Source organism: Chiloscyllium plagiosum, unplaced genomic scaffold, assembly GCF_037043375.1.
Source record: "Chiloscyllium plagiosum isolate Xiang-an unplaced genomic scaffold, Cpla_swu_hap1 HiC_scaffold_48, whole genome shotgun sequence".
NCBI lineage: Eukaryota > Metazoa > Chordata > Chondrichthyes > Orectolobiformes > Hemiscylliidae > Chiloscyllium > Chiloscyllium plagiosum.
This window is the reverse complement of record NW_028270186.1, coordinates 18,480,437-18,503,079: the sequence shown is the minus strand read 5'-3', so window position 1 is coordinate 18,503,079 and position 22,643 is coordinate 18,480,437. Positions and strand designations below refer to the sequence as shown.

The following is a 22,643-nucleotide window of genomic DNA, read 5'->3' as shown; positions in this document are numbered from 1 at the left end:
ATATACCCATCCAAATGTTGCCATTGTACCAGCCTCCACTTCCTCTGGCAGCTCATTCCATACACGCACCACCCACTGTGTGAAAACGTTGCCCCTTAGGTCTCTTTCCCTTCTCACCTTTAACCCTTCAGACCTTTATTGGTCAGAGTATTGAGTACAGGAGTTGGGAGGTCATGTTGCGGCTGGACAAGACATTGGTTTGGCCACTGTTGGAATACTGCGTGCAATTCTGGTCTCCTTCCTATCGGAAGGATGTTGTGAAACTTGAAAGGGTTCAGAAAAGATTTACAAGGATGTCACCAGAGTGGGAGGAGTTGAGCTACAGAGAGAGGCTGTTTTCCCTGGAGTGTCGGAGGCTGAGGGGGTGACCTTATAGAGGTTTATAAAATCATGAGGGGCACGGATAGGGTAAATAGACAAGGTCTTTTCCCTGGGGTGGGGGGTCCAGAATTAGTGAGGCATAGTTTTAGGGTGAGAGGAGAAAGATATAAAAGGGACCTAAGGGGCAACTTTTTCACTCACACACAATTACCTGCGCAATTTCATCAACAGATGCCTAAGGGAAAGACAACGGAACGAGGACATGCCACAACCCAAAGCACTAGCCACACTACCATACATCAAAAACATTTCCGAACTGACAGCCAGACTACTGCGACCACTCGGACTCATAACAGCACACAAACCAACAGCCACACTCAGACAACTCACCAAAACGAAGGACCTGATACCCAGCATGAGCAAAACCAATGTAGTGTACAAAATCCCATGCAAGGACGGCACAAAACACTACATAGGACAAACAGGAAGACAGCTAACGGTCCGCATCCATGGACACCAACTAGCCACGAAACGACACGACCAGCTATCCTTAGTAGCCACACACGCAGATGACAAGCAACATGATTCGACTGGGACAACACTACTATTATAGGACAAGCCAAACAGAGAACAGCCAGGGAATTCCTAGAGGTATGGCACTCATCCACAGATTCAATCAATAAGCACATCGACCTGGACCCAATATACCGACCACTGCAGCGGACAGCTGGAACTGACAACCGGAAGCAGCAGGTACAAACCACTATAAATGCCGGAGGAAAGGTCACAGAAGCGCTTCACAGGAGGCTCCCAAGCCCTGAGGATGTCACCGAGACAGGGGACGAAACATCTGCAACACACATTCCCAGCTCGGCGAGCAGAACCACAACAACAGGCTTGAGTTATAAATAAAGTCTGAACCCTCTCCAGCTCGATACGATCCTTTCCGTAAGGGAGGAACCAGAACTGGACACGGTGCTCCAGAAGGGGCCTCTAATGTCCTGTACAACCTCAACATGACATCCCAACTCCTGTACTCCAAGTCCTGAGCAACGAAGGCCAAAACATCTTCTTAACCACCCCACGTGTGATGCAAACGTCAAAGAATGATGTCCCACCATATCTAGGTCCTTGTGTTTGACAACACCACCATTAATTGTATAAGCCCTACCCTCGTCGGACAGGGCATTTACCCAGATTGAACGCCACCTGCCGTTTTTCAGCCAGTTGGCAGAGATCCCTTCCTAACCGTAGAAAACCCTCTCTGCCATGTCACCTCACTTGCAGTCGCCCGCAGAACTTCAACATTCTGCTTCTGGCTTGTGTGACCAAGGAAAGATTTACGTGCCGAAGTTTAACGCTTGCACGTTTAATTCACAAGATGGAGGGATTCACTCTGCAAAACGAATAGAGAGACTGGGCTACATTCTTGGAGGATGAGATGGAGACGTACAACACGGAAACAGACCCTTCGGTCCAACCCGACCAGATATCCCAACCCGATCTAGTCTCACCTGCCCAGCACCCGGCCCATATCCCTCCAAACCCTTCCTGTTCATATACCCAGCCAAATGCCTCTTAAATGTTGCAATTGTACCAGCCTCCACCACTTCCTCTGGCAGCTCATCCCACACACGTACCACCCTCTGTGTGAAAAGGTTGCCCCTTAGCTCCCTTTTATATCTTTCCCCTCTCACCCTAAACCTATGCCCCTCTAGTTCTGGACTCCCCGAGCTCAGGGAAAAGACCTTGTCTATTTATCCTATCCATGCCCCTCATAATTTTGTAAACCTCTCTAAGGTCACCCCTCAGCCCCCGACGCTCCAGGGAAAACAGCCCCAGCCTGTTCAGCCTCTCCCTGTAGCTCAAACCCTCCAGCCCAGGCAACCGCATCCAAATACAAAATTCACGCCATGTTAGATTTCAAACATCGCTATGAGGACAGAGCAAGGGGCAGAACGGGAACGCACCTGGCGTACAGCAACCATGGGAGTTCCTTGGGATCTCACAGCTCAACAACATGAGCCCATTCGAGAAAGATGACAAGAATAAACTACGGTGTCCCACCCAGTCAAATACAGGGCTTAAAACATCGCTGTGCTCCAAAGTGATCAGTCAGCGGCCGGGGATATTGGTACCCTCGAACTGAAGAAAAAGCTGTTCGGCTAAATTCAGGAAGAATGGAACTTTATGGGTTCGACCATAAAGCCTAGACGGTCAACAAAGCTATGCGTGCTTTCCGGAGAGAGAGCAGAAATAAATGCAGTACTGATTGCCCCATTACAAGGAGGACGTGGAAGCATTGGGAAAAGGTGCAGAGATTTGCCAGGATGTTGCCTGGTCTGGAGGGAAGGTCTTAGGGGGAAAGGCTGAAAGACGTGGGTCTGGTCTCATTGGAAAGAAGGCGGCCAAGAGGAGGGATTTGATCGGGACCTACAAGATGATCAGAGGATTAGATAGGGTAGACAGGGAGTCTTTTCCCGAGGATGATGACAGCGGCTTGGACGAGGGGGCATAACTACAAATTGAGGGGTTTAGATTCAAGACAGATTTCAGAGGCAGGTTCTTTACGCAGAGAGTGGTAAGGGCGTGGAATGCCCTACCTGCTAATGTAGTCAACTCAGCCACATTAGGGAGATTTAAACAATCCTTGGATAAGCTCACAGACGATGATGGGATAGTGTAGGGGGATGGGCTTAGATTAGTTCACAGGTTGACGCAACATCAAGGGCTGAAGGGTCTGTCCTGTGCTGAAATGTTCTATTAAAGACAAACATCATGTGCTTGATTCCGCAGTTGTGCTCATCAGAGATAACGTCACCGTTCAGGAGAGATTTTCGATCAGGACCTTTTAAAATAAAAATCCCTGCTTTGTGGACATTGAGGCGGTTTCCCCTTTATCTCACAAGCCTTCCTTTCAACGTTTCTGCCTCCAGTGTCCCACGCACACTTGCCCATCAGTCTTCAGTTCTAAGTCGCTGTTTCCAAAAGGAGTTATTTTCAGATTATACCCTGCAGGAAATCATTCCAATAAACAGCTTTCACGTACTACACGAGGGAGAGATTCGGAGTTGGGAAAAGCTAGATTTCATGGGATTCAGCCAACTTGAATAAAGTGTAGCCTTTATTTCAGTCATCCAGTCATTTCAAGTTGAGGCATCCTGGTATTTCTTATTAGGAAAGATCAGCACACTCGTTGTTATTGAGCAGTCAAGAACATCATCCCCGAGTAACTACTTCTAAACATCCCCAGGAAGCACTGCTAATGTTTGAAAGGACACACTGTGGAGACATGATTTTTAAAAAATGGTTTTATGAACGGTTTTATTGTATAAAACACACTTGCGTAATCTAATTGTTGACAAACTGCTGTATGTTCTAGTTATATTTTCATACAGCTTTATATCTAAACCATAGGACATACAAACAGGTCTTTCGGATTATATCGAACACTAAAGTCATCTCCTAAAACTCTTCCCATTTTTATTTTAACTATTTTTAAAAAAAATATGCCAAGTATCCCCAGGTTTCTCCTGTCCAAATTACAGTACGACAGTAGGGAGGAAGAGGGTAGATTCAAAGCTGGATTTTTATGCTGTCTTTTGCTGTCCCTTCTTCCCAATCAGAGACTTGTGGATGTGGGGAATCACACCTGCAAGAGGAAGTGAAACAGACACGGTATAATAAATTCACAGCTTAGAATAAGTGCACTGTTTCAGGTCAAATGTTATCTCCTCCCCTGCTCGATCATTCTGGGAGCCGGGACAGTTCCTCACACATTGGAAACAACAACCTACAGCAATTAAAACTGAACATTATTCTTCCAATCAGCTCCAAACTAAAATAACCCATAACCTAATTGCTCCCAATATTCCTAGATAACTGATCAAACATTACCTATTGACTATTTAGAATTGTTGCATTGTGAACACTGATTGTTTAAATATGATTTACCATCTCGCTGAGAGTAGTTTCTATATTTCTACTATTATTATCAGTAACATTCTCAAGAGGAAAATAGCTCGCAAGTTATTCAGGAGAAGGCATATCGGAGAACTTCCAATCCAAAATACCTAAGCAAAACATGATTGAAACAAGAAATGAAGTTTTAAAAACCAAAAGTCCTGCCTCTGAAGCTCCTCTGTGATCTATTATGACCATCGTGAATACCAGAGAAACAGCACGGCAGACTGGTATTGCCAGGAATGGAGGGACACACTCGATAACGAGTGATGTATGACTGATAGTGAGGCTGGGCCGGAAACAGAGACAAGGATCAAAAGTTTTGTGCAGCTCGGAAAGAGTTAATATTTCCGATTCTTAGCCACAGGTAGAGTTCTGCACCATCTATTGCAAGGAGTTTAGGCAATATCATCAGCAGGCCAAGAATGGGCATTAAAAGAGGACATACCTCATACTGAGTCCATAAGGGATAGCAATCTGGACTAAGGGCTCATGATTTCCCCTCACAGTAAGGCTGGCTAGCAGTAACCAGTGCAAAACAAATAATAAAAAACAGCAAATGACAGAGCTTCCTTGTTCTGACAGCACAGCTCTGTAAAGTGCAGGGATTCACCAGCTAATCACGAACAAAGAGGCTCGCCATTTTCCTCCTCCAATTTGTGACCTTGCGATGGTGTGTGGAGTAATGCTTCATTAAATTACATCTTGCCACCAAACGGACGACTGCTAGGGCAGCGGGTTCAAAGGCCCGTTCCTCAGAGCAGCCATTCATTTAAATTAATCGTCTGAGAGAGAGAGAGAGAGAGAGAGAGAGAGAGAGAGAGAGAGAGAGAGAGAGAGAGAGAGAGAGACAGACACACACAGAGGCAGAACTGGAATGCTCTGCCTGTCATCTGCAGCAGTTCAGTGACGTACACCAAGTCTGGTACCAGGGCTCACTGAAATCAGAAAGTTAGAAGGAAGGAAGGAAAAGCTGAATTATCATTGCATGATCTTGCATCTCAGCAGGTAAAGCTTGCAAGGTGTCAGCTAGCACGGTTTAAGGGGAAAAAAAGTGTAATAATCTTTAAAAAACATTACTAAAAACTGCTCAACCCTGGGCTACACTGAAACCATTCACAACTTAACCATCAGCACAATTAACATTCACTCCCAATAGCAGACTGGCAATTAAGTGCTGGTAACATAAATTTGGTAAGATAATACTGTCTGTAAATGAAAACTAGAACATTTCGGAAACTCAAAATGCTAAAAGTGTGAGCGAGCGAAAGGAAACCTCTGATTTCCAACATTTAGAGGAAAAAAAAGTTTATTTTCCTAACTTGAACAGTGGACACTAAACAAGAACTATTAACAAACCCAAGCTCCCTTTTCTTAACGACCTGAACCCGACTGTTAAAATGCTGCTCCAATAACACAATTATTAAACATCAAAACCACGTAATCGCTCAAAGACCAAACAGTCTACTTGGGATCAGGCAATTCATCTCAGGCCGAGCCAGGCACATCAGGAGTTACCTGCAAAACTGCTACGAGAGAGGACAAGTTTAACACATACCCCCACCAGCAATGGTTGCCTTGATCAGCGAATCCAGCTCCTCATCACCTCGGATGGCCAACTGTAAGTGACGTGGCGTGATGCGCTTTACTTTCAGGTCCTTTGACGCATTGCCTGCCAACTCCAACACCTACGGAGCATAAGGTAGCGCAGCATTTCAAAAGCACGACAGCATCTTCAAACAGCAGAAAGCCAAAACGTTCCCACCTGTCCAAAGTCGGAATTTCAACAAGCAGCCGGTGCTTTTTGTGTGGTGCAACGCTGGTAAAAGCCAATGCTCCCGAGGGTTTCAGGAAGAACAGAGACGGGAAATAAATTTGGCACCCAACATCTTCAACTCCACATGCCCTTATATTCTCTGTGTTCAAATGAGCCCTACATCAGAGCTAGAACGTTCTGCCTTTCTACCAGTCTGTATAACCTTGCCCCCTGGAAGCATCCTGCTCAGTCCCCCTCCACGGTTTCAGCCCTTTAGCCAGTCCCTTTAGCTCCCTACCCTAGCTTTGCCATCTATATCTAGTTCGCTCAGAACCTGTTGAAAGCAGACGGGATCCTATAGGCACACAAGGTGAACAGGGGCTCAGGTTCAAACCCCTTCAAGGCTCCGAGAAGCCGACTGCTTTGGCGGTGGTCTCTCTCTGTACATCTCAATCACTGCCTTGAGCTTCACCTCACCAGCTTCACTACTGTTGGTCACCGAGCTCCTGCCTTCTAGCCTTTTCTGTCACAGTATTTCTGTTTTGCCTCGTGCTACCCAGTGCCGGGAGATTATTGGATTCCCCGATCCTCCCGTTTATCCCTGCTCAATGCTGCTTTTGTCACAAATCCTGCAAGTCAGAAGACTACTGTCACCGTTTAAGATAGTATGGTGTGCAATTCCCAGTCTCCCTCCGATAGGAAGGATGTTGAAATTTTGACAAGGATGTTGCCAGGGTCGGAGGGCTTGAGCTTCAGGGAGAGGCTGAACAGGCCGGAGCTGTTTTCCCTGGAGTGTCGGAGGGTGAGGGGCGACCTTATAGAGGTTTACAAAATCATGAGGGGGGCATGGATAGGATATATAGATATAGATGAAGGTACTAAAAGTACTATTAGCAAATTTGCTGATGACATAAAGCTGGGTGGCAGGGTGAAATGTGAGGAGGATGTTCGGAGAATACAGGGTGACCTGAACAGGTTAGGTGAGTGGCCAGATGCATGGCAGATGCAGTTTAATGTGGATAAATGTGTGGTTATCTACTTTGGCAAGAACAGGAAGGCAGATTACTACCTAAATGGAGTCAAGTTAGGTAAAGGGGCAGTACAACAAGATCTAGGTGTTTTTGTACATCAGTCAATGAAAGCAAGCATGTAGGTACAGCAGGCCGTGAAGGCGGCTAATACCATGCTGGCCTTCATAACAAGAGGAATAGAGTATAGGAGCAAAGAGGTCCTTCTGCAGCTGTACAGGGCCCTGGTGAGACCACACCTGGAGTACTGTGTGCAGTTCTGGTCTCCAAATTTGAGGAAAGACATTCTGGCTATTGAGGGAGTGCAGCGTAGGTTCACGAGGTCAATTCCTGGAATGGCAGGATTACCTTACACTGAAAGACTGGAGCGACTGGGCTTATATACCCTTGAGTTTAGAAGCCTGAGAGGGGATCTGATTGAGACATATAAAGATTATTAAAAGGATTGGACACTCTGGAGGCAGGAAACATGTTTCCGCTGATGGGTCAGTCCCAAACCAGAGGACACAGTTTAAAAATAAGGGGTCGGCCACTTCGAACACAGCTGACGGGAAACTTCGCCCAGAGAGTGCTGGGAGCGTGTAATGCTCTGCCCCAGAAGGCTGTAGAGGCCAAGTCTCTGGATACTTTCAAGAAAGAGTTGGATAGAGCTCTTAAAGATAGTGGAATTAAGGGTTAGTGGAGATAAGGCAGGAACAGGATACTGATTGAGGATGATCAGCCATGATCATAATGAATGGTAGTGCTGGTTTGAAGGGCAGAATGGTCTACTCCTGTACCTATTGTCTATTGTCTTTTCCCTGGGGTGGGGGAACTAGAGGGGCATAGGTTTAGGGTTAGAGGGAAAAAGATATGAGAGACCCAAGAGGCAACTTTTTCACAAAGGGTGGTACGGGTATGGAACGAGTTGCCAGAGAAAGTGGTGGAGGCTGGTACAATGACAACATTTAAAAGGCATCTGGATGGGTACATGAATAGGAAGGGTTTGGAGGGATATGGGCCAAGTGCTGGCAAATGGGACTAGATTTGTTTAGGATATCTGGTTGCCATGGACAAGTTGGAGTGAAGGGTCTGTTTCCATGCTGTACACCTCTCTGACTCTCCTTGGAGAAAGTGAGGACTGCAGATGCTGGGGATCAGAGTTGAGAGCGTGGTGCTGGAAAAGCGCAGCAGGTCAGGCAGCATCCGAGGAGCAGGATAATCAACGTTTCGGGCATAAGCCCTTCCTGATGAAGGCCTTGTGCCCGAAACATCATTTCTCCTGCTCCTCGGATGCTGCCTGACCTGCTGTGCTTTTCCAGCACCACACTCTATGACTCCCTTTGTCTATGGAGATTGCCAGAGGTGCTTAGTGTGGAGAAAGATCAGACTAATTTACATTAAAGTAGTCAGGGGCGTTATCAACAAACGAAGTATGGGTGGTTACCTTGTTTTCACTAACAGACTTCTCATACTAATGGAAGGAAACAGAAAGCCTCCACCAGGACTCACCTCAGCAGTGAGATACTCAAGGATAGCTGCACTGTACACTGCAGCTGTAGCACCCACCCGTCCATGGCTAGTGGTACGAGTCTTCAAATGCCTATGAATACGACCTACAGGAAACTGGAAGAAAGAATACCAAGTGAAACCTCGACTGGAACTAAAAGGTGCACAACATCGGAAACACTCCCACTGGTACTCACCACTGTTACAGGTGCCTTCCACTCCAAATGACCCACACTTCAAAGATATTCGATTAAAGCAACAAAACGCTGTCTTTCTTCACGTAGTTGTTAAAATTTCACATCTCACTTTTCCAAACATTCATCTTCAGACTCCCTGTGCCTCAGGATTTCTCCTGTGAATTGCAACTCCGACCTCAGGGAAGGCCCACAGACGGCGACACTGTATCCTATCGAATGCCTTTGAACCCCTGACAAAACTCTTGACTGGCTTGCTCTGTTAAGCCACTTAAGGATGGGTTCCTCTCGAGAATTTGTTTCTGAAGGCTGTACGTAGCTTGGAAAGAACATCTCCCGATAGAGGTAAGGCAGCAACAGACACAGAGGGCGAGTGCAAGCCAGAATCCGAGAACATACAGGGACAGGGAACCAGTTAGAGAAAAAGACAAAAGATGCTGGTGTTGTTCTCTTCACCCAGCAGTGTCACAGAGAGGGTGACATTGGCTGATGAGGCAAGTCACTATGATCTGGATTGCACTGTCCAAAGAGATGGCAAAAGGAGTTTTAACAGTAACTTGCAGCAAGGCTGTGGCTGAAGCGCAAAGAGGAATCACTCCGATCGGTCCCATCGAAGAGGTAACTGTGGGCTGGATCAGCTCCCTCCATTCTATGGAGGAGAAAGTGAGCACTGCAGATGCTGGAGATCAGAATCGAGTGTGTGTGGGGCTGGAAAAGCACAGCAGGTCAGCCAGCATCCGAGGAGCAGGCGAACTGACATTTCAGGTGTAAGCCCTTCGCCCCGAACCGTCGATTCCCCTGCTCCTCGGATGCTGCCTGACCTGCTGTGCTTTTCCAGCCCCACACTCTCGTCTCCTTCCATTCTAGATCTTACAATTCTTCGACATTTACTAATCCCCCACCCCCAAAATGTTGTAGATGAGACATCCATGACAGGCAAATCAATCAGAACGACAGTGCAGGTCAGTCACAACTGAATCAAATGGTGAACACACTGATGGGAATGAACAGCCAGGAGAATTCTCTTCACGCACAAATTCTTCTACATACACAGCTTCACGGTACAAATTAGTAAGTACCAACAGAAGCCAAATTTAACCATTTAAAGAATAGCAGACAGACAGATGTTACACACCAACTCCAGAAGCAAATCAAAAGTGCCTTGTATCAACCAATGGATGACCGTTAACTGCTACGCAGAATATTCCCAATTGAAACACAAACGAACAGAAATTAAAACACCGTGGAGAGTACACCTCTTGATAAACTTTGCATCATTTCCCTGAATCGTTAGAAATTAAAGCTGAAAAATACTGGAGCCTGATGTCAATCTGTGGGATCGGTTATCACTTTTCATTATAAAGCAAATCTACACAATTAAATGTGACCCCCCCCCCTCCCCCTAAACAGGAGGTGTCCATCTGGTTTGGCCCAATCTTTTGCCAAGGGGCAGCAGACCAACTATAACAGCACCAATGTCACCTTTGGAGATAACGGATTCAGTCTTGGAAGCTTTCTAACGCAGTTCAGTGTCATTCTATTTTGAGAAGGTTCCTATGCCGGGGCACAGTAGAACATCTCACCATGTTACCATGAAAAGCAATTTGTTATTAACCCTATTGGTTCAACACCTCACTAAGTAGATCAGTGCCAGGCACACCACCGTAGTTCTACACCGGCTGATCACAGTCAACGCTACCGTTTTGACAATGCCGTAAACTTTCCTAAACATCAACATTGTATTGAAGAAACTCAGCCCATCGCTAACAACGACAAACTTAATTCTTTTTGCTTACTCCAAAATCTCCAGTTAACACTATTCACTACTGACCAGGAGGAAATAACGTGGGACAACACCAAAATTGCCGCATCAACTCTAGACAGCTTGTGCGATCCTTCTCAAATGGCACACAAAAGTAGATAGAAAGATGACTTCCAACCCAAGGTAAGAGTCAAGCTTCTCAATTCGTGGCAGAGTCAAGGAAGTAGACTCGGAGTGTATGTAGGTGGCCACACGGCAGCAACACAAAAACCTGTGCACTGCTGACATCACATTGCTGTGGCAAAGCCTTTAACATCACACACATTACCGATTATTAGTTGCGGTGCGGTGCAGTGCTGTGCCCAGGCACAGTAAGGCTGAATTTGACTTGACTGAATGGAATGGGAAACTGGAGAGGAAAAAAAACACAAATCAGATTTCCGCTCATACCACCTCCTCCACCAGCCACAGGGGGACTGCGCAGACTGGCTAAAGATTGGATATGGTGTTCCAGAAGGTACAACGCTGGGACCACTGTCATTCAGCATTTACATCCACACATTTGCTTGTAAATCTGGCATTTTGAAGAGATGTTGCACAACAAGAGTGTGTGTGTGTGTGTGTGTGTGAGTGTGAGTGTGTGTCTGTATATGTGCAGTTGCAGCACCATCTAGTGGCAGTGTTAACATTAAACAGCCTTCAAGAATTCTGCAGCTGTTAATACACTCACTACCTTCTGACCCCTTTCTTCACAACCTCACACATTACATACAACGTGGTTAATAGTGTCCTTGGGGCCAAACGTCCCACTCGAGCTTCTATTCTCTAGATTTCTAAGCAATCCCAAACAAACAGACTTGAGCAAATTAGGAATTTGATTGATAGAACAACCAAAACTAAAACAAGGACGGCATGGTGGCTCAGTGGTTAGCACTGCTGCCTCACAGCGCCAGGGACCCCGGTTCGATTCCAACCTTGGGTGACTGTGTGGAGTTTGCACATTCTCCCTGTGTCTGCGTGGGTTTCCTCCAGGTGCTCTGGTTTCCTCCCACAGTTACAAAGATGCGCAGGTTAGGGTGGATTGGCCATGCTAAATTACCCACAGTGCTCAGGGATGTGCAGGTTAGGGTGGATAGGCCATGCTAAATTACCCACAGTGCTCAGGATGTGCAGGTTAGGGTGAATTGGCCATGCTAAATTACCCATAGTGCTCAGGGATGTGCAGGTTAGGGTGGATAGGCCGTGCTAAATTACCCATAGTGCTCAGGGATATGCAGGTTACGGTGGATTGGCCATGCTAAATTACCCATAGTGCTCAGGGATGTGCAGGTTAGGGTGAGTTGGCCGTGCTAAATTACCCATAGTGCTCAGGGATGTGGTTAGGGTGGATTGGCCATGCTAAATTACCCATAGTGCTCAGGGATGTGGTTAGGGTGGATTGGCCGTGCTAAATTACCCATAGTGCTCAGGGATGTGGTTAGGGTGGATTGGCCATGCTAAATTACCCATAGTGCTCAGGGATGTGCAGGTTAGGGTGGATTGGCCGTGCTAAATTACCCATAGTGCTCAGGGATGTGCAGGTTAGGTTGGATTGGCCGTGCTAAATTACCCATAGTGTTAGGTGCTTTAGTCAGAGGGAAATGGGTCTGGGTGGGTTACTGTTCGGAGGGTCGGTGTGGACTGATTGGGCAGAAGGGCCTGTTTCCACACGGTAGGGAATCTAATCTAAAGTCACCAACATACGTCCATGTCAACTGCCACTTGCATAGCATTTAACAGTTAGTGCACAGGAGGATCCTCTCCTCTTCACTCTTAACATACACACTAGGGTTATTGAGAAAGAAGCTGAGATGTCGGTTTTATGATTTTATGCAAGTTAGCCAGCCAATCTCAGCCACTTTGCTGTTCTACAAACCTGACCTCACAGCTTCTGTGGTCACCACACTTGTTGCCAGATGAACAAAGTGTTACGGACATCAAGACGCAGAGACCAGAAGAGGAAAATGTGACAAACTCAGAAGGCCTTCCCACCCCGACTCAAGTTTGATTCATTGGCACCTTTCAAGACCTTGCCAGGGACAGTCAATCCATTTTCAGGGGAGTGATCATGAAGCACTGCATTAGCTGAGGCTCTGAAATCTGCACATGTGCAGCAAGGGTCAGGGTGCGTCTAGCATTCCCCTTGAATGTGGGGACTGGCTAACCTCACAAACCCAACAGCAAGGAGTGAATGGAGTAGCCCTTGAGCTCTCTCAGACTGCAGAAAGTTATGGCTTCCATTCAAATCATATCAAGGGAAGTCCAAGATGAATATTACTTCCAGAAGAGCATGACATATCTTTAAACGGCCTCACCATCCTGCTGACTGAGTTGATTAAATCCTGAAGGGCACAGCAGTCATATCAGGAATTTCAGCTGGTCTGGGCACCAGAACACATTGGGCGAAAGTGAGGCCTGCAGATGCTGGAGATCAGAGTCGAGAGAGTGGCGCTGGAAAAGCACAGCAGGTCAGGCAGCATCCAAGGAGCAGGAAATTAAAGCCCTGGCAGAGGGCTTTTGCCCGAAACTTCAGTTTTCTTGCCCCTCGGACGCTGCCTGACCGGCCGTGCTTTTCCAGCACCGCACTCTCAACCAGAACACACTGGACAGGTGATTGCTTCTCCAGGGATAGTAACCTCCATTGTGAAGCACAGCTCCACAACTGTGCTGTGCTCAGTGGAACAGAAGGCTGACAAAGTGGTCCAAGCCTGGATAACCACCTGGGACAACAGCCCAGCAGAACTACAAGGCCCAGGTCGATGTGCTGAGGGATGTCTTAAAGCTTGGGGCACCAGCTGCCAAGGTCTTTCTACTAAAGTACAGTGGGAGTCATTCAGTTACTGAACCTTCCCGGTGCCTCGAATGTGTATAAGTAGTACATAAAACCCAAAACAGAGGGCTGTGGGAGGTTGAAACCAGACATTGACAGGATGCAGAGCTGGGTTGAGAATCGGCAGAAGTTCAACCTGGAAAAGTGGGAAGTGATTCATTTTGGAAGGTCGGATTTGACTGCAGAATACAGGGTTAAAGACAGGATTCTTGGCAGTGTGGAGGAACAGAGGAATCTTGCGGTCTATGTTCACAGATCCCTCAAAGTTGATAGGGTTGTTAAGGTGGCGTATGGTGTTTTGGCTTTCGTTAGCAGGGGGACAGAGTTCAACAGTCATAAGATTATGCTACAGTGTTATAAAGCCGTTAGACCACACTGTTCTGGTCGCCTCATTATAGGAAGGATGTGGAAGCTTTAAAAAGGGTGCGGAGGAGATTTACCAGGATGTTGCCTGGACTGGAGGGCATGAATGATGAAGAAAGATTGAGGGAGCTAGGGCTTTTCTAACTGAAGTGAAGAAGGATGAGAGGTGACCTGACAGAGGTGTGCAAAATGATGAGAGGAATAGACAGAGTAGATAGATAGAGACTTCCATGACTGTTAAATAGGCACATGGATGACAGTACAATGAAGGGCCCGTGGTTAATTTTTCAAGTAGGATAAAAGGTCGGCACAACAAATTGAGCCGAAGGGCCTGTACTGCTCTATGTTCTAACTGCGGATGCTGTAAATCAGAGGCAAACATAAAAACTGCTGGAGCAGGCCTGGCAACATCTGTGGTGAGAAATCAGAGCTAACATTTCAGGTCGTTTGACCCTCCCTTAGAACCCCCCTGAGCTCGGAGGAAAGGTCACTCAACCCTAAAAACGTTAACTCCGATTTCTCTCCACTGATGCTGCCAGACCGGCTGAGTTGTTTCCAGCAATTTCTATTTTTGTATGTAGGCTGGAAAATGGGAAGCCTTCAGAAATGAGATAATGAGAATCCAGAGAAAGTATATTCCTGTCAGGGTGAAAGGGAAGGCTGGTAGGTATAGGGAATGCTGGATGACTAAAGAAATTGAGGGTTTGGTTAAGAAAAAGAAGGAAGCATATGTCAGGTACAGACAGGAGAGATCGAGTGAATCCTTAGAAGAGTATAAAGGCAGTAGGAGTATACTTAAGAGGGAAATCAGGAGGGCAAAACACGGACATGAGATAGCTTTGGCAATTGGATTAAAGAGAATCCAAAGGGTTTGTACAAATATATTAAGGACAAAAAGGGTAACTAGGGAGCGAATAGGGCTCCTCAACGATCAGCAAGGCGGCCTTTGTGTGGAGCCACAGAAAATGGGGGCAATACTAAACTAGTATTTTACATCAGTATTTACTGTGGAAAAGGATATGGAAGATATAGACTGCAGGGAAATAGATCGTGACATCTTGCAAAATGTCCAGATTACAGAGGAGGAAGTGTTGGATGTCTTGAAACGGGTAAAGGTGGATAAATCCCCAGGACCTGATCAGGTGTACCAGAGAACTCTGTGGGAAGCTAGAGACGTGATTGCTGGGCCTCTTGCTCAGATATTTATTTGTATCATCGATAATCACAGGTGAGGTGCTGGAAGACTGGAGGTTGACAAACGTGGTGCCACTGTTCAAGAGGAGTGCTAAGGACAAGCCAGGGAACTATAGACTGGTGAACCTGACCATGGTGGTAGGCAAGTTGTTGGAGGGAATCCTGAGGGACAGGATGTACATATATTTGGAAAGGCAAAGACTGATTAGGGATAGTCAACATGGCCTTGTGCGTGGGAAATCATGTCTCACAAACTTGATTGAGTTTTTTTTGAAGAAGTAACAAAGAAGATTGATGAGGGCAGAGCAGTAGATGTGATCTATATGGACGTCAGTAAGGCATTCGACAAGGTTCCCCATAGGAGACTGATTAGCAAGGTTAGATCTCATGGAATACAGGGAGAACTAGCCATTTGGATACAGAACTGGCTCAAAGGTAGAAGACAGAGGGTGGTGGTGAAGGGTTGTTTTTCAGACTGGAGGCCTGTGACCAGTGGAGTGCCACAAGGATCGGTGTTGCTCCCTCTGCTTTTTTCATTTACATAAATGACTTAGATGCAAGCAAGAGATACAGTTAATAAGTTTGCAGATGACACCAAAATTGGAGGTGTAGTGGACAGCGAAGAGGGTTACCTCAGATTACAACAGGATCTGGACCAGATGGGCCAATGGGCTGAGGATTGGCAGATGGAGTTTAATTCAGATAAATGCGAGGTGCTGCATTTTGAGAAAGCAAATCTTTGCAGGACTTATACACTTAATGGTAAGGTCCTAGGGAGTGTTGCTGAACAAAGAGACCTTGGGAGTGCAGGTTCATAGCTCCTTGAAAGTGGAGTCGCAGGTAGATAGGATAGTGAAGAAGGCGTTTGGTATGCTTTCCTTTATTGGTCAGAGTATTGAGTACAGGAGTTGGGAGGTCATGTTGCGAGTTAGGTCACTGTTGGAATATTGCGTGCAATTCTGGCCTCCCTCCTATCGGAAAGATGTTGTGAAACTTGAAAGGGTTCAGAAAAGATTTACAAAGATGTTGCCAGGGTTGGAGGAACTGAACTACAGGGAGAGGCTGAACAGGCTGGGGCTGTTTTCCCTGGAGCGTCGGAGGCTGAGGGGTGACCTTATAGAAGTTTACAAAATTATGAGGGGCATGGATAGGGTAAATAGACAAGGTCTTTTCCCTGGGGTGGGGGAGTCCAGAACTAGAGGGCATAGGTTTAGGGTGAGAGGGGAAAGGTAGAAAAGAGACCTAAGGGACAACTTTTTCACACAGAGGGTGGTACATGTATGGAATGAGCTGCCAGAGGATGTGCTGGAGGCTGGTACAATTGCAACATTTGGATGTGTATATGAATAGGAAGGGTTTGGAGGGATATGGGCCAGGTGCTGGCAGGTGGGACTGGATTGGGTTGGGATATCTGGGTCAGCATGGACAGGTCTGTTTCCGTGCTGTCCATCCCTATGACTCTAAATAGTATGTGATGTAAATAAGAAGTGCCTTGGGTTTGTTTGCTGGATGAAGTCAAACTCCAATATTTGTTGGTTTCTCCACACGCTACTCTACAGGACCGAACTGCTTTAGTAACCAGATTTAAATATCTCTTTGAATATGGTATATTTTTGAAAAAAACAAAATGGCCCAGCAAAACTGTATGATGGCCCTCACTGGGGATTGGGAAAAGGTGTGCTGAAAGCAGTGTCAGTCATACCTTGGAACTACTCGGGAGAAGGAATACACAAGATTACCTGCATGCTAAAACACCAACAGAAACGGGCAATAGATAGTATGAAGCTAAAACATTTGCAAATATTTTAATCAAACGCCCTGCATAGACAAGTGCAGCTGATTTTCCTCTCCCCTTTAAGCCCATATCATGACAGATACCAGTGTCCGACCAATTCAGTAGACTAACATTAAGCAGCAACATATTCCTGACTGCACTGAATGCCTTCAGAATGGCAGTAAGAAATCTAAAAATCTGTCCAATGAGAAAATGTCACTCCCAAAACAGGATAGACTGAATTGGACCAGTTGCTGTACTGTCAGCCATATCCCAGTCATCAGTTGAGCGAACAAGAGCTACTGAAAACACCATGAAGCAACTGCAAATTGTCAATAAACTCAGGCACTCTGTTCAGTTTCTTCCAGAAAGACCGCTTCAGAATTCAACTGCAGGCGTGATGCAAATTCTCATTCAAAAACAGAATGTTAAGAGTATGGGGAAGAAGAGTCACCATTGACAGGCAACATCTCATGGCATTACAGTGGCTAGTAAAACAAGACCGAACCGGAAACCATCAAATGACTGGAGTCGTACAATAAGGACGCAACTCTTTAAAATGCTATCGTATAACAGGTTCTTTAGGGATAACATCCTCAGCCAGCCCATCATAAAGATCAGAATCAGGCTGTCAGTTGAGAATACCATTTACGTTAAATGCACTTATGGAAATTGATATTGTTTTCTTCTAAATTAATTTCACTAGCACTGTCTACATTAGTTGGGAGTCTTGGCCCCAGCTCTGAAAGGACATCTTTTACTCGCTTGTGAAAACTACTGGGATCACAAAACCTACCGTACCTGTAATCCTGCTCTCTGAGAACGGGAAACTGCTTTCGCCTTGGCCTTTCCCGAGTCCTTCCCAGCTTTCCCGCCAGCCTGCCAAAGACAGACAGAATCAATATAGCAAAAAATGTTTGTACACGGAAATGAATAATGGCAAAGTTATGCTTTTATAAGTTTATAGGGATATAACTGGGTTGTTCAAAAAAATAAACTATAATTTAACTTCCAATAGAAATGTCTGCAGTTGGTCATCACAAAACAGTGCTAATATATTCCAGCTAGACAGGCAGGAGGCTGGAAGAACACAGCAAGCCAGGCAGCACCAGGAGGGGGAGAAGTCGATGTTTCGGATATAACCCTTCTTCAGGACACGGGGTGGGCACAGGGGGAGCTGCAGATAAGAGGTGGTGGGGGCAGGGTGGTGAAGTCAGGTAGAGGGTACATCCTAGTTGGTCAATGGGAGGAATGAATCCAGTGGCGGCAGGGAGGCATGGAAGTCCAACTCCAAGAACATCTTCCCCTCCCCACTCCTCTGTGCCTTCCGCAAGAACCGTTCCCTTCAACAGTCCTTGGTTTGTGCCACTCTCCCCACCAACCCCACCCGAACTCCCAGGTACCTTCCACTGCAACCGGAAAACCTGCTGGTACACCACACCTCCATCTAGGCCCCAAACAGCCCTTCCAGGTGAGACAGAGGTTCACCTGCTTCTCTTCAAATATCTCAGCCGGGCCCGCAGGGGCCGACCAGACCTCCCAGTCACTGCCCATTTTAATTCCTCTTCCCACTCCCCTTCTGACATGACTATCCGTGGCCTCCTCCATTGCCACAATGAACCAAACCTCAGACTGGAGGAACACCACTTCATCTATAGCCAGGAGGACTCCACATGGAGCTCACCAATTTCAAATACCCTCCCTTCCTTGCCCCCCACCTCCCTACTCAGCCTCTTCCCTTCCACTAACCAAATGCATTCATCCCACTGACCAACCAGATCGTAACCCTCTACCAGACTTTCCTATTCTCCACTTCACCACCCTGCTCCTGCCACTCCCCTTTATTGGCAGCTCCTCCTACACCCACCTCCAGTCCTGATGAAGGGTTACACCCAAACTGTCAACTTCTCCCCCTCCTGGTGCTGCCTGGCTCGCTGTGTTTTTCCAGCCTCCTGCCTGTTCTCTTACAATATATTCGAGCGCCATATTAGACCAGCATGTTATTGATGTCTGAGACTATAAATTTATATTCTGTAAATTTAATGTTGAAACTTTCTTTGAAATCTAGATGTATGTGTTTCAACAAAACAAAGAGACAAAATTCACTTTAAAGCTCATTAGAAATCTCACAAGACAGGTTCAACATCTTTTGTGGAAATAGCAGCTAGGTGTCAAAATTAAGCTAGGAAGACAATTGTATAAACAGCTGCATTTTTATTTCGACTAGGCAAGTTTTTTTTATCTCTGCAATGTTAGAAGTTGTTACTCAAAAATCTCATTCAAGGTACAATGAATACCTTTTAAGTGTGCAACTGTGGGCACTTCACAATTGGAGATACTGGTCCAGTCTTCCAAATATAGTAAAGAAATTCAGGAAACAAAATGTATCTGCAAAGAACTTTTAAGACAATGAGGCTACTTGCAACACACTGGAATTCACGATTTCTAATCCTACTTAGCATCGATGTCCAACTCTCAAGATTAACTAAAACATTTGGGTTCATAGATTTGCCTCAAAACACAGCAACGTGGACACCTTAGCTGCAGACATGAGCATCATCAAAACCTGAAATGGGATATGTAAACAAGCCAACAATATGAAGCAAAATAGATTTCTATTGGATCTACTGTTAACTGTCAAGATAAGGCATTAGGATTTTTTTAAGACAAGAATATACTGACAACCAAGGAGAGATTTACCCAGCCCGAGTATACAATTAAACCTTGACTTTGAGTTGCTGCTACCGCCTGAGATGATAGATGCAACTGAAACATCACCAATAAAATCAATGTGATTCAGCCCAAAACCAGACAAGTGCACCCTTCACCTACATAATGTCAACCCTTCCTTCCCAAATGTTTCGCCCCACTATAATCCCATTCCAATGTTTGTGGTGGTGCATGCCTGTGCACTTGGGGGTGGGGATGATTACTTCAGGACATCAACATTTCAACTCACAACCCACTGCTTTTGGGAATCATTGCCCTCAATCACAATTGCAAATAAAACTGATCCAAGGTTTGTACGATGAAACTGCAAACTGGACAGTGCCAACGTCCAGGAATTCAATTTGGTGGCTCAGATATATAAACTTAACAAAGATAATAAACGTGATCTCTCAGGAATTCAAAAAGTGAATGCAGCTCTGAAAAACTACATAAAGGTATTTTGACAAAATTCAGATCACTTGGTAACATTCTGTCTCGGTGCACATTTTGGGTATTGAATATCTGAGGTCAAATTCATCCATAAATACAGAGCACTTGAAACTTAATTCAAAGAAAATAAATTCCTATTGCTTAGTTTAACTGCCTGCCTATTTTAAATGTTAAGCTACATTAACAGTCCAAACTAATCATACTCATCATGAAAACCCTTATATAACCCTCTACGCTACAGATCCGAGACTGGGCTGAAGCAAATAAAATTTCCAATCGATCCTAGCAAAGGTGAAATTAAATTTAAATTTGATTTTCCCTAAAAGGAAACCTTGCCAGCGATTAAGCAAAACAATACAAGGCAATTTCATAACTAAACTAACCCGAGTGGCACAGTTTGCTGTATTTTAAAAGTTACACCAACGTTCAAAGGAAACAAGACACAACTTTAAAATTGTCTGAATTATAAAACGGAGACTTCGGGACAACTTTCAATGTCATAGCTCCAAGATGGTTTTTCTTGCATTTCAGTCCTGATGAGCACAAGATCATAATCTCTGACGAAAGCAACATTTACATTGTGTACTATTCAATTATTTATAGACACCAATGCAAAACGAAAAGGACAACCCAACTGACAAACTGCAAATTTAGTCAGAAGCTGTGAACCTTTAGGACAAGCACATTATAAACAAGATGCCATCAGTACTATGGAAAAAGTGGATTAAATAAACGGAAAACATGTCAAAGATGAGCTTTTTTGGTGATGGGGGGTATGCAGACAGGGAGGGGAGTAAATGAGCAAGAGGGGGCTAAACAGAGAGAAGAAAGGTAGGTCAGACAGAGGGAGACATCAGAGGAACAGAAACTCTGCAGGGGAATGGAGACACAAAAAAGGAGGGAAATATAGAGAGCAGATTTTAAAAAAACTCATGTTGCCAGGATTGCAAATAAATGAGGAAGGGGGTAGAGAGGGAGAAAAAAAAACCCACCACCAACAAGAGGAGAACTTCAGAATGGGAAAAGCAGAAATGGAAAATAAAAATCAAAACCATTCCCCAAAGAAAATAAATACGAAGGGGGTTGGGGGGAGAGAGACACTGATGAAAATAACAAATAAGAAGGAATGATGGTTCAGGGGAGAGATATAACCCATCATACTGACACAAGATACATACACATTTCACTTATAAACCATCATATACACATGTATATAAAATACGACGAATGTAAATGACAGTTGATAGTTATCATGACAGTTATCATGGCCAGAGGCAGAGATGGGGGCAGGGATGCTTTCTGCACACACACATCTCACAAACTATACATCCTATATACATATACAAACATATAAAATTCATAATAAATCAATTAGATTTAATGTTAGTTATAATCATGAAGGGAAAGGGGGAGTTTGAAGATTTTCCACACACACATAAACATCTCTCATATCAACCATCACAAAACCATAGTTTATACACACATATACATATGTGCACACAAATATAAAATTACATCAAATCAGAATATAATCTTATGATCGGAAATGGGGGCGGGGGAAGGGTCTCTACACAAACATATCTTATATTAACCATCATACACACTTGTACGTAACAACTGGTAAATTATGATAGTTATGGTCACGAAGAGGTTGAAGATTTCACATAAACACAGACATAGATGCACACGAGTACGTAAAATCTAAATGGTAATAGTGATGATCAGGAGGAAATATAAAATCTGAAAGATAAGTTATGATCAGGACAGAGATATCTACACACAAAATCTGAAAGGTGTCAGTTATAGTCAGGAGGAGGGAGAGAGAGAGAGAGACAGATACACAATGTGTATGAAATCAGAAAGATGTTAGTTATGAACGTGGGGGGGGGGGTTGAAGATTTCACACACACACACACACACATATATAAACATGTCTCAGACACACACATCCACATGATATAAAATGTATTAAAACAGCTCGAATGTGATCGGTGTCTGGGGGGGGGGGGGGTGTGAAGATTTTTTTACACACGGCGTCTGTCAAAAAGGCGCCATCCACCGGAGGAGGGAGAGAGGGGGGGGGGGGGAGGGAAAGGGAGAGGGAGGGAGAGAGAGGGGGGGGAAGGAAAATGCCGCCCGCCCGCCCGGAGGGGAGGGGAGGGGGTAATGGCGGCGGGCGGGATACGAGGAGCGGGGGGGGGGCCTTGATTCCACCGGACATCTCCACCCCCGGTGGGGAGGGGGATGGGGTGGTGCCGGTGCCGGGAGGGAAGCACTCACTCACTCACCATGTTCCGCTGTCCTCTCTCTCTCTCTCTCTGACTGACTGCCCTCTCCCTCTCACTCAAACAATAACCGACAGGCGCGCGCGCGCCGACATCCGGGCCACCCCGCCGCCGCCGCCCGCTGACCAATCGCCGGCCCGCTCACTCATTCAAACCCGGCCTTCCCTCCAATCACCGCCCGCCTTCTTCCCACGTCCACCCACCAAACCTCCGTCCGTCAACGGATTTTTCCCCTTCCTCCCCCCCCCCATCCCTCAATCGTTCGACGCCACCTCCCCCGCTTTGTATTTTTAAGAAAGTTTAGAGAGAGAGAAAAGAAAACGGATGAGAAAATTGTTTAGGCGCCTTGAAAGAGGACGGCCAATCGCCGACGGTACTTCCCGGCCTCATCCCGCCCCTCCTCGGTTTTTTTTCCCCCACTCTGTTTTTTTTTAATGCAACCCCACCCCCCCGCCTCTCCCCGGTTTCCCGCGCAGCGTGATTATTT

At 45.7% G+C, this 22,643-nt stretch overlaps 1 protein-coding gene across 1 annotated transcript; it reads right to left on the bottom strand.

Annotated features, from left to right (window-relative positions):
* Positions 1–3,617: 3,617 nt before the first annotated feature.
* On the bottom strand, positions 3,618–22,264 carry LOC122542991 (histone H2A.V). The gene is made up of 5 exons (XM_087984460.1): positions 22,160–22,264; positions 17,514–17,591; positions 8,560–8,673; positions 5,843–5,972; positions 3,618–3,973 (listed from the first exon to the last, which is right to left on the bottom strand). The coding sequence occupies exons 1-5, from the start codon at positions 22,160–22,162 to the stop codon at positions 3,912–3,914; spliced, it is 387 nt and encodes a 128-aa protein (XP_087840586.1). The 5' UTR covers positions 22,163–22,264; the 3' UTR covers positions 3,618–3,911.
* Between the last annotated feature and the right edge of the window lie 379 nt (positions 22,265–22,643).

What these genes read in the sequence shown, in the direction of transcription:
- LOC122542991 (XM_087984460.1), bottom strand. An exon ending in TTGAGTATCTCACTGCTGAG is followed by an intron (nt 5,973 to 8,559) that starts GTGAGTCCTGGT and finishes TATGCTCCGTAG; the next exon opens with GTGTTGGAGTTGGCAGGCAA. An exon ending in GGCAACCATTGCTGGTGGGG is followed by an intron (nt 3,974 to 5,842) that starts GTATGTGTTAAA and finishes TTCCTCTTGCAG; the next exon opens with GTGTGATTCCCCACATCCAC.